General features: G+C 39.9%; 2 protein-coding genes across 5 annotated transcripts in view; both read left to right on the top strand.

Moving 5' to 3' along the window:
- The first annotated feature begins 2095 nt into the window (after window positions 1-2095).
- tmem69 (transmembrane protein 69) lies at window positions 2096-5548 on the top strand. Its single transcript, XM_053637067.1, has 3 exons — window positions 2096-2286; window positions 2538-2587; window positions 4227-5548. Exons 2-3 carry the CDS (start codon window positions 2543-2545, stop codon window positions 4932-4934), a joined length of 753 nt encoding a protein of 250 aa, XP_053493042.1. The 5' UTR covers window positions 2096-2286; window positions 2538-2542; the 3' UTR covers window positions 4935-5548.
- A 1621-nt stretch (window positions 5549-7169) lies between these two features.
- The window catches only part of mast2 (microtubule associated serine/threonine kinase 2), a 151399-nt gene continuing 140324 nt past the window's right edge, over window positions 7170-18244 (top strand). For all 4 annotated transcript variants that reach the window (XM_053636474.1, XM_053636473.1, XM_053636472.1 and 1 more), the window contains exon 1: window positions 7170-8180. In XM_053636474.1, the coding sequence (XP_053492449.1) occupies window positions 8100-8180 (81 nt within the window). In that variant the 5' untranslated portion in view covers window positions 7170-8099. The remainder of the gene's footprint in view (window positions 8181-18244) is intronic.

Genomic DNA, 18244 nt, shown 5'->3' with positions numbered 1-18244 from the left:
AAGTCCAGAATTTCCATTTGAAGAATTTCCAGTTGAAGATATTTGTCTAAGTCAGTGGAGCTTGTGACCCATTGGTGTTTGTGGCAGTGGCATGGTGGTGTTGAAGTCAATAAATATCATTCTACCTAAAATGTCCTTCTAACACTTCTAAGGTTCCAAGTCCAGGGGGTGGAGTTGCTACAGAGCCAAAAATCCAGGGGGTGGAGTGTCTGTGGAAACAAAGGTCCACGGGGTGGAGTTGCTACAGAGCCAAAAGTCCAGGTTATGGAGTTATTCACTGCAGAACTAAAAGTCCAGGGGGTGAAATCACTACAGAACCAAATGTCCAGGGGTTAGAATTACTACAGAACCAAAAGTCCAGGGGGTGGATTCGCTGAAGAACCAAAAGTGGAGTGGAGTCGCTGCAGAAACAAAAGTCTAGGGGGTGGTGTCACTACAGAACCAAATGTCCAGGGGGTGGAGTCCCTACAGAACCAAAAGTCCAGGGGGTGGAGTCCATAGAGAACCAAAAGTCCAGGGGGTGGAGTCACTACAGAACCAAAAGCCCAGGGGGTGGTGTCACTATGGAGCCAAATGTCCAGGGGGTGGAGTCACTACAGAACCAAAAGTCCAGGGGGTGGAGTCACTACAGAACCAAAAGCCCAGTGGGTGGTGTCACTACAGAACCAAAAGCCCAGGGGGTGGTGTCACTACAGAACCAAATGTCCAGGGGGTTGAGTTGCTACAGAACCAAAACTTCAGAGGGTGGACTCACTGTGGAGCCAAAAGTCCAGGGGGTCCTTTTTGGCCAAGTGGGATAAGGCCAGGTGGAAGGCAGAAGATATGGTGTTTGTAGTGGAGCTTAGTGTTTTGCCAGTATTGGTGAGGGTCCAGGCACATAACTTGAGACTTCTTCAACACTGGGATGATGGTGGTCAATTTGACACAGGTGGGAACTGCAGCCTGCATCTATACAGGGAGATGTGGAAAATGTTTGTGAAGACACCAGTGAGCTGATGAACATATTCCCTCCACACATAGCTAGTAATGTCAGGGCTAGCAGTTTTGCCTTAATGAGGGTTCACCTCACATTTGCTACAGTCACAGCCAGTCCTGGTCACTGGAAGGAACTGCAACACCTTCCACTGCCTTGTTATTGGATGCTTCAATCTAGATGTAGATGTCATTAATCTGGAAGGGAGGCGTCGTTGGTGCAGACATGGTCAATGTTCATCAGGGATGGTTTGAATTCCCTGACATGGGCTGTGATCCATTGTTGGTAAAACGTTGAATCTTCTGTGTATAGTAGTCCTGAGCTCTCTTCATGCTGTTAGCGTGATCTGAATGCAACATGCACATTGGATTAAGTCTGGTAAGCTTGTCTAGTTTCTACATGAATTGTGAAGTACAATTTCTAAAAAAAAAACCCAACCAACAAACAAACAAAAAAATCCTTTTTCCACTGAAAATACACTCAGTTTATTAGAAAAATGTAACATCAGCTGCAAGATTAAAATATATCCATAACTACAGTTTAAATATAAATGTAAAATAATATAACAGTATGATAAAAGTGAATCTGTGTTTAATGTAAAACTAAAATCAGGATTTGATGACTGATGGATTAACTGCAACCCTGATTTCCATCCAGGAAAATGTGGATAAAGGTGATATCGAACTGTATCGGACTGGAAAGGCTAACTTCTATTGCTAAAGGAAAGCGGGAAGACTTTGATCAGCTATGAGAGCTATGCATAAATATCATGTAAAATGGAAATGTAGACCTTACTGAAAAAGACACTTGTAAACACTGTTTGCAACAAATTCATTTATTTTGATTTATTTACCTATTTTTCTTCCCTTTTTTATTTGTGTATAAGTGTAAATTGAATATGTGTATGTGAAAGGGTGTATGCTTGTGTGCTTGTAGTTGATGTGGGGTTATAAAACAAACAAAAAAAAGGACAATAAATATATTGGGAGAAAAAAAAAATGCAACCATGATTTAAAGGTTCATGCAGCTGTATTTACATTTTGATTGACTCCAGACATTGTATATTATTAGAGACCTTTAACTGACCCAATTACACTTCATGAAATATATAATCTACAAGTATGATTTGGTGTTCGGTGTTAATATTCATACCCACTACGTTGTTAAAAAAAAATGAATGAATGAATGAATTATTTTAAAAAAATTTTTTTTATTTTTGAATTTTTAGCGGGACTCTTATTATGTAGAATCGTTCGCCATGTTGCTAGCTGGTGACCTCCGCATGTGCTCCTGACTTATAATTAGAAGGAAAGGTGAAGTAATTAATATTTTAAAGCATGTTTGGAAGCTCTATGAGAGGATAGGTGGTGAATATATTTTGTGTATAATTAACGAGCTCCATTACAGACCGTAGGATAGAAGCTAGTCTCTCAGCTACTCTGACTAGCTTCTTGTAACTCTCTCTGGTGTGTCATAGCAACTACGACCTCGAATAGAGACCAGAGGTATAATAAAGAATTATTTCTGCAACAAGTTCATTAATCTTGTAATATTTGCATTGCAGGTGAAATGTCATTAGCTGTAGTAGGACGCCGCTTGGGTGCCAGCTTTTGGGTGAGTAACTTTACACCATGAGTACAAGCTGATTTAAGACATATGATTTGTTTACAGTGCAGCCTGCTAGAAGTGAGGATAAAACTTTACACACTTTAAGTGTCGTTATAGTTATTATTCTTATTTTTTAAACAACTCTGCCCTCACTTTTCCTTCTTGGGAAGAGGAATAACGGTCACCACCGTTTAAACAGTTATTTCAGTACCATGTTTAGCACAGGTGAGGTTTACAGGTGCATCTAAAAAAAAAAAAAATAAATAAAAATTGAATATTGTAGAAAAGTAATTTCCCCCCTCCTGTAATTTAATTCAAAAAGTGTAACTTTCATATATTCTAGATTCATTACACACATAAAGTTTAATATTTCAAGCCTTTTTTTTTGTTTGTTTTAATCTCGACGATTACAGCGCATGGAAATTAAAAAATCCAGTATCTCAAAATATTGGAAGAAGAATTTATAATACAGAAATGTCGACCTTCTGAAAAGGATGATAATTTATGCGGTCGATACATGGTCGGGGAATTAACACTAATGTTTCAAAATTTGTTTTCCTGTTTGCAGTAATTACAGCCTTTTGCAGACTTCTAACCTGATTGGCCAGAAGCATGTCTGACCTATGTGTAACTGCAAGGCTTATAATTATATTATAAGAGGTTTATAATGAAGCATTTGGGGGACACGGTGGCTTGGCACGTTTGCCTTGCATCTCCAGGGTTGGAGGTTCGAATCCCACCTCTGTCCTGTGTTCGTGTAGTTTGCATGTTCTCCCTGTGCTTCAGGGGTTTCCTCCAGGTACTCTCTTTTCCTTCACCCAGTCTAAAGACATGCCGTGTAGGTTAACTGGCATTTTCATATTGTCCATAGTGTGTGAATGTGTGTGTGATTATGCCCTGCGAGCCAGTGTGTCCCCTGCCTTGTGCCCTGAGCTCCCTGGGACAGGCTCCAGGGTCCTCCGTGACTCTGTGTAGGATAAATGGTACAGAAAATGGATGGATGAATATTAAAGCACTTGTTCTTGTTGTACAGTATAACTTTTACAGTCACAAATTACACAGACTTGCTCCACAAACACGGATTAAGAAAGTGTGGACTTGTTGATATTAAGTTTTCTTTGAGGACATGTTTATTTAGTATTCTTTGGAAGGAGTCTTCAGTGTCAGGACTTTATAACAGTCAGTTACAGTTCTCTGTCTTATTAACTTTGAGAGAGACAGAAAAGGAGGCTGATGAAGGAATGACTAGCTGTTATAACGTAAGTGACGACAGTTGCCAACTTGTTTTGCGGACATTTCACAATGTTAAACTTAACTATAGAAAGATAAAAAGGACAACGTGATGTTCTTTTAATAAATGATAAGTTCTTTGCTTCAGAAAATTGTTGCGGTATAAGAGGAATAAATCACTTCAGGACATGCTGTTGGAGGAAAATACAAGTGTTCTAGCTTATATTCTTAGATGGAAACCCTATGGTTCAAGGTAAAACCCTAAAACAGAGTGTCTCCTAATCAGATCCATGTAGAACCTTTAGGCAGCTAACAACTCCTAATGAGAAGTTATTTTTTTTCTAAGAGTGTTTGTCTGCAGAATTTCAGAAATAACTGATGAGCTTGTGTTGATGTGTGCCTCTCTTATGAACAGTGTGGGAAGTGGAGCAGACTTCAGCCCGTATCCAGAAGGTTTGTCTTCTCTGTCCACCGGATCCGCTACTCTCAGTTTTTCACGAAAGACTGGAGTTGCCCTCTGCCTCCCAGATATGCCGCAGGATCTCTCATCCGAGCCGAATCGATCCACTCTTCATCACACAGACTGAAGAAACGGCAGCCGGAGGAACCTCCTCCACGAGAGCTCGACTTGCTTCGTTATGATCTGAAGGTTCTGAAGAACGCCCCCAAACCAGCGCTGTATCTGGGATTTTCCGGTCTCATTCCTTTTGTATCTGCGCCGTTATTCATGGCCATCACAGAGACGTACATTCCTGAATTAGCTTACGCTCAAGTTGTATACGGAGCCTCAATCCTTTCCTTTCTCGGCGGCGCTCGTTGGGGCTTCGCCTTACCTGAGGGCAGCCCAGCAAAACCCGACTGGCTGAACCTAGCCAACAGTGTTGTTCCCTCTATAATAGCATGGGGAGCGCTACTGTTTAGCCACAATATTATCCAGTCTGGCATGCTGGTGATCATGGGGCTGGGAATATCACTGCATTACGACCTGGCCCTGTTACCCACATATCCCAGCTGGTTCAAGGCACTGAGGACAATCCTCACTACAGTAGCTTTCTTCTCGTTAGTGGCCACTATAGTTCTTAAAGGATTCTATCCAGAGAAGAGATATCTGACCCAGGAATGATTTTTTTTTAAATCATGTAAAGATGTAAATCTCACTTTGTACTCAAAAAGTATCACAAATTTAACATATACTTGCCATAACAAGCTAATTTCCCATACAGGAACAATAAGAAAATCTTATGTATGTCAATAAAACATACAATTACAGTTTCAAAAAAAAAAATGAATTAAAATAATTGTGGCACCAAGAGGTACAGATTTTACACATGTACTGACAAGATTGTGTTTGTTTCATTTCTGATACTGTTACTATTGACAGCATTGTCACACCCCCAGAAGTGAGTTCAGTTTAACAGTTAAAACATCCTCAATCATTCATTCATATGCAGTAGTATTTAAAATAAAAGACAAATAAATGATCATGATCACTTTGCTGACTTATTATTCACACACACACAATGTACAGTAAAAAGTTCACTATTTAAAGACTAATTTCTCATGTATAATTTTCAAGTGTGACTAAAAGTAAGGGTTATTTTATGACTTTTGCCCCCCTGTATATGTATTGTAATGATATAACAATATTGTGGAACTTTTATTTTTGTTCATTTTGGGTGTAATCAATAAATACCAGTAAAACAAAAAGGCCTCCAATGATTTTCTCTCTAATTCTCAACTTTTTATATCGGATATTTTCCATCAATAAACCTTTCCTCTTTCACAGTATATGAAAAAAATTATTGATATACTTGAATTTACACTTTTATTCCATCGCTCTAACTACTGTTTGTTGTATTGTTTAGTCCATTTACAGACCTTACCTTAAATGATGACATAATGCTGGTTAATTATTTCACTAGTTGCTTACTGATGTTCTGTTTATTGGCTGTTTTCTAAAACTACCCATATTCATGTGTCATGATATTTCCCACAGTCTTCAGGGCATACATTCCTATAAAGATAGACATTAACATAAGCGCTATTTAATAGCTTGAGTAGTTTTGACTTGTAAACATGCTTTATTTGGGCATGGTGGCTTAGTGATTAGTATGTTTGCATCTCACCTGTAGGGTTGGGGGTTTGATTCTCGCCTCTGCCGTGTGTGCAGAGTTTGCATGTTCTTGTGCTTCAGGGGTTTCCCCTGGGTACTCATGTTTCCTCCCCAAGTCCAAAGACATGCATTGTAGGCTGATTGGCATTTCCAAATTGCCCGTAGTGTATGAATGGGTGTATGAACGTGTGCAGTTGTTCCCTGTCATGGGTTAGCACTCCCTGGTTCATTCCCCCGAATTACCTGGGATAGGCCCCAGGCCCCACGACACTGTGTAAGTTAAGCGGTACAGAAAATGGATGGATGGACATGCCTTATTTCCGCATGGGATACAGAGAGGAGTTTAAGGGTTCCCAGTATCTTGGTAAAATTACAATCTCTGGGTTTTTTTCTTTTATTAACTTCAAAACTGGAAAAAAGACAGGCTGGTGAAAGATAACAATTTATAGCTGCTATAACAAGTGATATGAACTAACTTGTTTTGTGGACATTATACAACATATAACTATAAACAGATAAAAGTATGTTTGTTAATTAATAAATAAATATAAAATTGCAATCATTGGCAAATTGCTGGAGGGATAAAGCACACTCTGGGTGTGCTGTTATAGGAAAATAATTCAACTTTAACATAAACACTAACCTCATCATGGATTATTTTCCTATAACAGCATGTCCCCAAGAGTTTCATTCCTTAAGTGTAAGACCAAATGTCTTACCATAATATTATAAATAAATATGCATTGTACAATATATTTAAAAAGACATTGTACTTTGTTTTATGCAAAAAAATACGTATTTAATATCTAAATATATGTAGCATTTGCATAAGAATATCTAAATATTTAATACCTAAATCTACTGTAGCATTTGAATGAAAAAAGAAACCAAACAATTATAATGTAATACAATTCTATGTGTATTGTATAGTTGTATGATTAACTTATTATTTTTTTCTTAATGTGAATTAACAAAAGTAACAAATTCATAAAAAATAATAATAAATCTAAAAAAAGAACAGAAAATAAACACGACATTATAAATGTGCAGTGTAGATGGCAGCAAAGGCACATCCACATACTTATACCACAATTTCCACATGTGCTCAGCTAGTATGAGACTGAACTGCTCCCAGATCAGTGCTGTAGTGTTTATCAGCGTATCACTGCGCATGCTCGTGCTCCGGCAGACTGATCTCAGATCAGCGCTTTAGGAGCGATCCACGAAGCGGCTGAATTCCTGTCACTGAGGTTCAGAGGAACTCGGGATCTAACGGGATTAAACCTGTCGTCATCCCTGCTGTGTGTTTATTCCGGATGCGCTCACCATGAGGGCTGGGAGACGGTGTGTGTGAGACAGAAGCTATGCTGATCTGAGAACAGCGCAGCGGGAAGACTGTGTGATTCACCGGCACCAGGCATGACTGAAGCGCGAGCGGCTCGCTTCAGTTGACCGCTTGGTGAAGTGAACTACCAGGCAGCCGGTTTTAGCTAAACTAGCTAACTGTTCATCAGCTGCTGGTGCAGAGACACACGGAGACCGAAGACATGCGACACGGATGAATTTTAGAGTTAGAGTTAGAGATAGAGAGAGAGAGAGAGAGAGAGAGAGAGAGAGAGAGAGAGAGCGCGCGCGAGCGAGAGTTCTAAACTCCACTCCGAATTAATGAGTTAGGAATTAGCTTAAATGCTAACTTCTTCACAGAGACGCGGGAACGTTAAATGCGGCTAATTACCTCAGCGTCTTTATTAGCTAGCTAGCTAGCGGAGTTATAACGACAAAAAGTTCTAACTACATAAACCTTTTTTTTTTTGTTTTGGACTGTCATTATCATTTCAGTGAACACTTTCAGAGCTAGTTATAATCGCTAGCCGGCTAAATGACCTCCTAATTTACTCTAAGCTAGGTTAGGGCTAGCTACGATTACATTCAGAGATGTTTGTTTGTGGACTGGAAGTAAGCGAGATACAGTGCTGCTTTCGCTGGGCATGACCTCCAGAGAAACACACAAGACGTTTTAATTTGTTAGACTTTTTTTGGTCAATTTTTAGCGGTTTCCCCCTCTGTCTCTCCATTAACTTAATGGATTCCGGCTGTGAAAATTCATGTGGGAAAACTACTCCAGCGACCCATGATCATCTGGTTTGATCAGCTGTCTTCTCAATTTGCACCAAAATGAAGAGGACTGAGAGCAAAAACAAGAGGAAACTGTGCAGCACTGAGCAACAGTCCACTGGCTCGGAAAGAAAAGATGGGGTGAGTGAGGTCATGTTTCAAAAATCTCCAGTGTGTATGTTTTGTTATGCAAAGTGAGATTACAGGATGTCAGTGGTGGAGATATTCTCCAGGATTAATCTCATACATCCCAGGTCATGAGATACATGCATACAATGCGTTTTATCTTTAATAATGCATTATAAATCCCAGGCATGGCAATGAAATGAGTCCAGCACTGGAGCTATGTGTTCAGCGCTCCTCTTCGTATTTGCCTGTAGGTGTTATTATACAGGTGATTGTTTGCTGTTGAAGGCGGGGATGTAGTGCGGTTCTGTGCACGTTCACATGTTGGGCAAGTCGTTAATCCACTGATTGGGAGAATGAGCACAGGAACAGGACATAGACAGAGTGTAACCCGTGCTCGTGATGGATCCGGGAACCCTGGAACTGCTGTACGCTGAGCCACCGTGCTGCACTGGACTATATTAAATGAATCCAGTATGATGATGGTTCTACTTCATACCTGCTAATAGGTGTGATGATGCATGTTATTGTTGTCTCAGGTAGTCAGTAGTAATGAGTCTGAAATTATTTCCTGCCAGTTTGACCTTAACACAGTTGTTGGTTTGGGCAGCATGAGGGAATAATCACTCGCTTTCAGACACTGAGAGAGATTCATTTATCCACCCCTTCCTTCCATCCTTCCATCCTTCCACCCATGCATCCATCCATCTATCCCTTTCTTCCATCCATCGTTCCTTAACATTACCCTCCATCCCTTTCTTCCATCTATCCATCCACCCCTTTCTTCCATCGATACATCCTTCCCTAAAATTTGCATCCATCCTTCCTTAATATCCACCCATCCGTAATGTCCATCCATCCATCCACCCATCCCTAACATCCATCCATCCTTCCCCAACATCCATCAATCCCTTTCTTCCATCCATCTATTTTTCCTTCCTTCCTTTCTGATCAGGGTCGTATGGTTCTACCCTGGGTTCGATGCAGGAATACACACCAGATGGGATGCAGGTTCATTGCAGGGCACCATGCACACACACACATTCACACTTATGGTCAATATAGATTTACTAATCCACCTACCAGCATGATTCCTCCAGAGAACCCACTGTGCCACCGTGTCCCCCAGGAGCTTATATAGCTCTCCTGCTAGCCTCTTGATAGTCAATTGTATAAACAGCCAGCATTGAAATATGATCTATTTTATATAGGTATTAATAATAGTAACTTGTACTTGTTTATACTCTCTTTCTACATTTTATTTCATTCATGTTTTTGTCCTTGTGCCTCTGTTTTGTTTCCTGTCACTTGCTGCTCTGTCCTCTCACTGCTATTTAGTTCTGGAAAATTAAATGGCCTTAGGCTATAATTTCCCTGATATTTCAAATATTTACTTGGAGATACCTGCATGTTTGGTGGGCTTGGCCTGGCCTCTTGACTGAGCTTGAATTGTCTCACCATGATGAATGTCCTGTGTATTCAGTCAGTCTGGTGCTTGTGTGGTTTTTGAGGAGCTCAAGGTGAACATTAAAGGGCATGTACACAGCTGTAATGGGTGTATTTTCCTCTCGTCTGCTGTGGCTTTTGGGATCCTCTGGGAACAGATGAATGATGGTACTCGGATGTGTGTTCGCTCAGGCTTTCTACGACACCAGCGGCCGACATCCAGTGACAAGCGAGAGATAAAACTGGAGTGTTTTAGTTTGTTTGAGCAACGAGCTTTGATTCCTGGGCCAAACCCCCCCAAAACAGCCGTGAGTGATCTATATCAATAACTTATTTTTGATCAGAATCAATAGCTGACTTTTATAGGCTGATGATGAGAATTTTCTGCACCCATTTAAAGCCAACAAAAAGATTTTGATTGTGATTGCTTGACACAGCAGTTCCTCAAACACATGATTAGGCAGCTGCGAAAGGGGGGAAAAAGCAGCTGCATTTGTTCCCTCGTCAAGAAATGTAGATTGTACAGTATGCAAATTGGAAACGTCCCAGACCTACCATACAATACAAACGAAACCCCACCCATCCCGCACACCTGCCCCTGTCCCCTGGTAAACCAGCGATACAGGGCCTGCGTTTGCATAGGCCATGCGTTTTATGATCTAATAATGCTCAGATTTTTCCATGGAGATGGTAGCGTCAAAACACCTGTAGAGAGAATCTTCCCAGTCGTCTGCATGCTCATACGAATTCCCTATAAATGGATTTAAATATAAATAAACACCACAGGGTGACTTTTTTTTTTTTTTTTTTTTTTTTTTTTATATAAAAGAGAGGTATAAAAACAGAAAGGTGTTTATAGTGAAACATATATATATATTGTGCACCAAGCACAATTACTGTTTGTGTTTTCTTTTTTCTAGAAAGCATTCAAATATTTCTGGTGTTTTATTTATTTTTTTTCATTCTCGCCTATGCAAATTTCATCACACCTGTTCTATAAGTAGCCGTGGGTACTGAAACCCGGTATTAAACTGGCCCCGGTGCTGAATTATGAAAGATTGTAGTATTGATAAACTCTGCTTTCGGTACTGGAGAAATTTAAGAAAATATATATCCTATTTATTATTGTTAAATAAACGTTATCTTGCACATTTATCTCTCCAACCATTTCTAATTTGCGATAATATATTAAGACATTCGTCTGCATTTTCCTTATTCGCAATCCAGAAATGAGATCTCTCGTGTGCGGAGGCTGTCTTTCACACGCACCAGCGAGCACTCGCACAACACGAAAGCTCCCGCTTAATACACAGAGTGACGATGGCAGAGAGAACCAAACCAAACGTTCAGAAGTGTACGTGCACTTCACTAGAGTTGATGCAGACAACGCTCGTGTCCACAAGTGCAACGAGATTTTTGCTTGTAAGGGCGGAAACACAAGCAGTCTGTCAAAGCATCTTCCAAAATGTGCAGACGGAGAAATGCAAAGTTTTCGACTGCCTAGGTAGAGCTCGTCTCTGGTGCCCCATCTACGTCAGGTACGTATGCTAGCAGCCTTAACAAATAACAATGACGTGTGATCATCGCATAATCGAGGTTTCTCTCGGCATCGAAACGACATTCATCTCCGACATCGATCCAGCATCATTTCGCTCATTAAAGTCATGTTGAATCAATGTTGTTCACGGCATTTAAAATAAATGTAAAATCGCACTAATTGGTTTGCTTGCCTTACGTTCAAATGATGTTGATTTCATTCGGGTGAAACGACATTACGCATTCAACATATTTTTTACTTGTTTTTAAAATTATAATTTTATTTATTTTACATGGAAAAAAAGCAGTGTTAATTCTAAACGTGTTATCATAACGCTGTTCTACTTGTCAACTTGTAAAGTGAGTGATCTGAAATCGGATTTGTTTATCAGAACTTCTGCTGTGTTTAATATTTAACATTTTAAGCAAAGTTTATAAGCAGCGTCCCAATCCTCCATGTTAAAGGTTAAAATGCAGTTTATTTAGAATCTGCGATCTGAATGAAGCAAAACATGTAAACATAGCCGAGTCTGAGACTCTGAGGACATCTTTAGGATGATAATAAAAATAAAAAATGATAATAAAAGTAATAAAAAAGGCGTGCTCTGTTTCATGCTCTGAATGTTATCATGAATCTCAGGTTCATTATTAACCACCTCGGTTTATACCCAGACGTTTTCAAACCTACTCATGCCTTCACATGTCATGCTACTGTTTCTGTTCATTAGTGAGCATTAGATTATTCATTAACGTCATTGCTTCCTTGACACAAGTACGATATTTACACGAAGAGTAAATGTTTCACTGGTAGGAGCGTGATTCAGGCCCAAAGTGCCCGGGCCTACCTGCTGAGAAGTGTGTGGGTATGTGTTTTTTTTATATATATATATACACACACACACACACACACACACACACACACACACACACATATATATACATATAGTGATTCTGCACAGTACTGAGTGTGCAGAATGGGAGATTATAGTGCTAGTGGATTAGGTATTAGTAGATGGCAGATCATATCTTTCCACAGCCAGTGTGCGCTGATAGATAAGCTCGTTCAGTCGGTTATACCTGTGCACTTTGGAACTGAAAATTCTACCCAAATATTTGCAGAATAAACAAAGACTCATATATCTGCACCTGCTGTTTTTACTTAGGAATTGCCTTGTGTATATTGTGTTATCTGTATTGTTTGCATTAGTGCTACTGTGTCAGCATTGTTGTACTGTTTGTACTCGTCTCGTATCTGCACTGTTGGATGTTGTCCATCGATGCATGCCAATTCTGTCAAATCGAATTCCTAGTACACGCTCCGATTGGGACGATTGATGATGGGATCAGTTACAAATGTCACGATGGCGGTCAAGTCATGCGATTTTAGTCGTACAATTTTGCCTATTTAGTATCCTATACGAATCTTAATAACTTGCTGTCTGATTTTGTATCCGAGCAACAAAAACCTGTTTTTCTCTTCTACGTACGACTTTTCACACTTGAAATGGTTCATCCTGAGTGGTTCTAAATCCTGGGTGAACGGAAACCTGGGTAATCTTATTTCACGTTTCACACTGCTCATACATGGGATAAATACAGCATGCGACCGGTTTAAGCAACGGCTTGTCTCAACGTTTGGCATCGGTGAGAAGAAAATGTCACTGTGTACATCCTGCTCGGATGTTCAGTTTCTGATTAGATGTCTGTTGCATAGCATCTCGCCGTAACATTCTAGCGGCGTATCATTTCATGCTATACACGTTTGGCACTGCGGTGCTAACCCTGCTTCGGAGATCGGTTTCTTAACCCCGGGTAAAAAGCGCTTCTAAATTACAACTGTGAAACCTTCCTCTGCCCGGGGTTAAAAGTGGGGTTTAGAACGACGATAACCCGGGGTTAAGCTCAGTGTGAAAAGCCTAGATAGTGTCTTTGCTTGATTTAAGTTAAGGAAATGAAACTTGTTGTTTATCAGGGCGTCTTCACTGTACAAGATTTCAGTAAGTATCTCCACTGCTGTTGCAGCTACGGCCGACTCGTAACCGGTTTCCGGTATTTTTCCGCTGTATTGACGTAACGTGTTGCATATCTCTGGCCACGCCCCCTTCAATTCCCTTGCTCAGAGCCACAGGTGATACTATCGTCAATCAGCGATAGTTGGGGGAATGATAGGGTGATGGCATTGAGTGACAATCTCACAAGCCTAATACATGCAAGTGTACCTGCCCAATAAAGAGGTTCTGATTACGCACAGCGTACAATATTCACTAGTAGAGGCCTGAGCTTTTACTTTTTATTTATTTATTTATTTATTATTTATTTTTTTTATAGAGTTGATCAAACTCTTAAGCCCTATTTGGACTGGATTAGTTTTACATGGGGAGATGGGGTACTGTAATTGTTAGTGGTGTATCTATAGCACAGTCTATACAGTTCACTCATCGCAGTTAGCTGGCTAGCTTGTTGCGTCTGTGTCGTCCCCCCAACACTTTGTAGCTCCAACACACGAAAATGACGTCATTCTGAGTGCTCTGACCTCCCATTTCTGAGATAAGTAGAATGCAGCATTGTGAGAGAAGTGATGCTTCAGGGGGTATTGGGTAAATTATTGAGTCCCTATCACAGGTACAGACTACATGCGTTATAGTCATGTGACCTACTAATTATCAAGTACGATGTGTTTGGCTACAAGTCCTACAGCAAGCACTTAACATGAAGATCAAAACGATCACGTTGCATTAAAGATATGAGGTGTGTGTAGAACTTTTGGAGATCTTTGTGATTTATACACAGATTATTGTGATAAACATTAATTACTGCAGATGTCCTCTGGTGTCCTCTACTTAACAGATTGTCTGAATGGTACTTTATTCATGTTTAAAAGGTCATGAAACCTCCCTCTTTCAGCTCAATTCTACCTCTCAATGTTTTTGAAAAGTGCAACTTAAATGGGCGTGGATGGCTGTGCGAAGAAGGGAGGGGGAGTGGGCGTGGCAGGGAAAGGCAGGAGAGGAAGAGTGGGGCGAACCTTCACAATACTCAAAAAAAAAGATGATGGATAGTGACAAAGTTTACAGATGAGGCAGGGGACTTCTCTCCTCCTGAATCCCCAGGGCTAAATGTAGACACAGTAGGTAGCACTGCCCCATCTATTTGAATCATTAGCCCCTGGCGTGACTATGGAGGAAAATATAACAAAACCGGAAGCAGCGTGGATGAGAGAAATGTTGGCATGCTAGTTAGGTAATAGGCTCGAGCTTTTCACAAATAAAAAGGCGAAGTTATTCCCTGCAACACGGACTTTCTTTCTATAGTTTTGTACATGATGGCCTGTGGAGCTTTAAGCAGTTTAATTAGCTCAAAAGGCAAGTAAAACTGTCATGGTTAAAATTAGTCACATATCTCATTTGAAGGGATAGAAAAGTCCTTGGGACTTGTTACCGCATCATTGTGTAGACGCAAACTGCTTTCATGAGCAAGTCTGAAGTCCACCTTTCTCCAATTCTCATAGCTCTCTCGAATAAACACACTCGAACTCTTACACCACTGAAATAAACACCCATTTGAACCTCTCTCATCTACTACATCTGTAGGAAAGCACCACGTGCTGTCATGAATAATTAAGAGAAGGCATCTTCTCATAGGATAAGAACACGCAGGCTCATGAATAATTATGAGACCCCAAGAAGTCATCGATGTACTATAGTATATTGCCACATCACTGTCTGTGACCGAGATTTTAAACCAGGAAGTCGAAAATAGCGGACAAAAGCTCAAAATTAACCAGCTTTCTCCTACAATTAAAATGAACAGATGCTAAGATCGTCTTTTATGATGTGCGATACGAACGCCTCTGTTAATCTCAGAAAATGTAGCTTAGTGTTTCACAACGCTTTAAGTCAGGCACGTGTATGTGCATGCGTGAATGAGGATGGTGAAATAGAAGCTGTGGACTCTTGTGAAATCAAGCTTGTACTGTTTTCTCCAGCCGTGAGTCACACAGCGAGGGGTTCATGTGGGGCTTCTCGCCAAAACACTGGAGACGTTCACATGTTCTCTTCTGATCTCCGTGAGCCTCAAGGCTCTCCCCGTGTCTTCAGATGTAGACGCCAGTTCTCATAAGCAAATATGTTCTGAAAAGAGCTGACAAAATGTCTTATTAAATTATTAAACATGTCAGTCATTTTCAGCTTCATGAATGACTCGTGCTTCTTTCAGGAAAAACTTCAGTTACTGCTTTGCTATCGTGTAAGAAAACCACGAGTCTGTGTGTGTATGCGAGTCTCTCAAGCATTTAAAAATGTATACGAATGTTTTTCTGCCGTCATCGGTTTCATCGGTCTTCCTAAAAAACTGTTGAAAGCTTAAGCAACTAAAAATCAAGCTTGTGAACGATGACGTGCACGTCATGGAACAGTATTTATCTGTGATTTAGGAACGCTGTGCTGTGACCGTGTTATGAAAGTCAAACCTGAGCTAAGACCGTGTAAGTTCTTTTTCATTCTCATGACTTTATAAAACTGTTTTTAAAACCAGCTTCATGGTTTGAATTCGCAAGGTTTTCACAACTCGGACTCCTAGCAGCGAACGTTTAGTGCTGAGGAGCCGTGCCAAGAAGCAGTTTCCGTCCTCTAGTTCTCCTAAAAAGAAATTGGGGGGGGGGGGGGATTGAGTGTCAACAAAAATAAAAAAGTCTAATAACTAATAAATCAACACTAAAGATTTGTTCAGCATTTCTGGACTTAAATTTACTTTGAAGTAGATTTGTGAGCTCGTAGATCGTGATTTGTGAAGGTATTTCTACAATATACGTTATGTATCATCATCATGATGTACGTGCTGTAGGGTAGTGTTGCATTTATATTAGAGATGCACCAGTGTATTTGTCGATAATCGGTGTCGGACGATAAAGGATATTTTTCACGCTATGGGCCATCGGCAGATGTTTAAAAACATCTGAAGATCATGGCCGATTACATCCTGTCAGTCAAAAGAAAGCGGGAAAACACATTGATTTCGTGCTGTGTGTAAAGATGATGTCTCTTGTGTGGAATGACGACAAAACTGCAGTTTGTAATCTCTGTGATCTCTGCACTGTTAAAATTTTACACCGGACGCTGCAGCAGTGAAGCGGGAGTTGCAGCGTTGAGTTGAAATTATTATTATTAGTTTTTTGACACGCTGAATTAAAGCGCCAGTACACTGATGAAAGATTTAAATGAAGATGAGTTGACAAAAAAGTATATATTGCACAGAAAAATATATTGGTAGAGTAGTACATTTCATATCCAGTTAATGTTAATATATAAAAAGTTGATATTATATATTACCAGTTTGATGTTCAGTGATGAAGTAGAAATGCTTTTGTTAGTGGAGAGTGAATGTGAGACTAACAGGAGGATTTTAGAATTCAGTCAATGTTAATATGAATTAATAACATTCAATAAGTTAAGAAATCTTACTTTAACCTTCAGAATTGAGTTCAGGTGTTCATGTTAATTAGAGTAAAGTGTTTTCTGTTTATGAGACCAGTTACTGTGAAACAACTTGTTGAAATGGAGAGAATAAAGTTTTTATTTGCATTTCCTTCAGAAATGTGGAATTAATTATTATTCATTTAAAAGAAGGCATAAAAGGCAGAACTATCTGTATCGGCCAATATCACTCTGAATAATCGGTTATCGGTATCGGCTGAGAAATTTAATATCGGTGCACCTCTCATTTAAATCCTTAAAGTTTATTTATGCTTTCTTTAACGTCTGCAAAAATATTTGTTAATTTAAAAAAATTAATATTTAAAAAATTTTAACTATTATTTATAAAAATAAAAAAAACACCCCACTGAAAAACCTTTAAATATTGTAACACTTCACAAGTGTAAAGATTCCGTATATAATGTATAAAGCACGTGGGGTGCTCCCAGTCAGTTGCATTCTCAGTTGAATTTGGAGAAACCGCTTGAAGTATTCCTTGTGTTGAACTATTTCAGTTGCTTTCGTTTGATTTGTTCACTGCAAACAGCTGAAAGTCTGTAAATATTGACAATAAACCTGATTTATTGTATAGCTAGAAACATTCGGTCTGTTTTACAGAGAAAGGTCTGTGCAGGTGGCAGACACCTTGAGTTTTGGTATTTAATCACGATTGGAACAATTTGGCCTTTTTCACTGAATCTTCATCAAGTCTAAATGTCCACATGATCCAGGATGCCAGCGTCGGTGTTACAGCCGGCCCGAGGCTGTCGTGCCTCCTTACAGCTGGTCTACTGAACTGAACATAGCAGGGGCATGTCAGAAGACTGTGAAGAATGCTACATGCATCAGCCTGTGTGTTTCTCAGACAGAAATAATCGTAGGAAGCTTTTTGAGTAAATGTAAATTCGGCAGTCGTCCATAGTATCGGTGCGCTGTGACTGCGTAATAAACCCCACACCCTTATTTTATTCTCCAGTCAAGAGAGGGAAAATCACGTGAAGGGAATTTACTGTCATTTGAACTTTTCCGTCTTGGAGACTTGGCAGCTGGCTGTATGAATGTCTGAGCTGAAAAACATCCTGTCGTTCTTTTGTTTTCCTCTTGCACTCAAGGTCTTTACGCTCATCCAGGTAGCTCGCTACTCACTCACTCACTCACACACTCACAAACGCACTCACACCTTCCACGTTAATACTGTGTATTTTAATCGTTCGTACTAGGGCTTCCCCAGATTAAAGATTTTAAAGTCTAAAGATTAAAGTCGAGTAGTATTCGTTCATTACGGCCATTAGTCGACTAATCAAACATTTATAATATTAATTTAATTAGTGTCGGCATGGAGACGTGTCCACGGTACAGCGGACGAGCCTAGAGAGAAATGCACGTTAAGTTAAACGTTCGTATGATTTAACTTCCAATACTCCGCACGAACGTTTGGATAATTTAATGGAATCGCGCACGTTTATCTAAGTTAACTTGGTTAACCTTAAAATGAAAGGCCGTGTAAAGTGGCTAATGCTAGGCTGCTACTTCTACTGTTTTGCTACTTTTGGGGTCAAAAAGATCTTGTTGGGGTTTTTGTGGGCGGCTGTGGTTCAGGTGGTAGAGCGGGTTGTCCACTAATCG

This window comes from Ictalurus furcatus, chromosome 11, assembly GCF_023375685.1.
Source record: "Ictalurus furcatus strain D&B chromosome 11, Billie_1.0, whole genome shotgun sequence".
NCBI lineage: Eukaryota > Metazoa > Chordata > Actinopteri > Siluriformes > Ictaluridae > Ictalurus > Ictalurus furcatus.
Note: the sequence above shows the minus strand (reverse complement) of the source record. Positions and strands in the feature narration are given on the sequence as shown.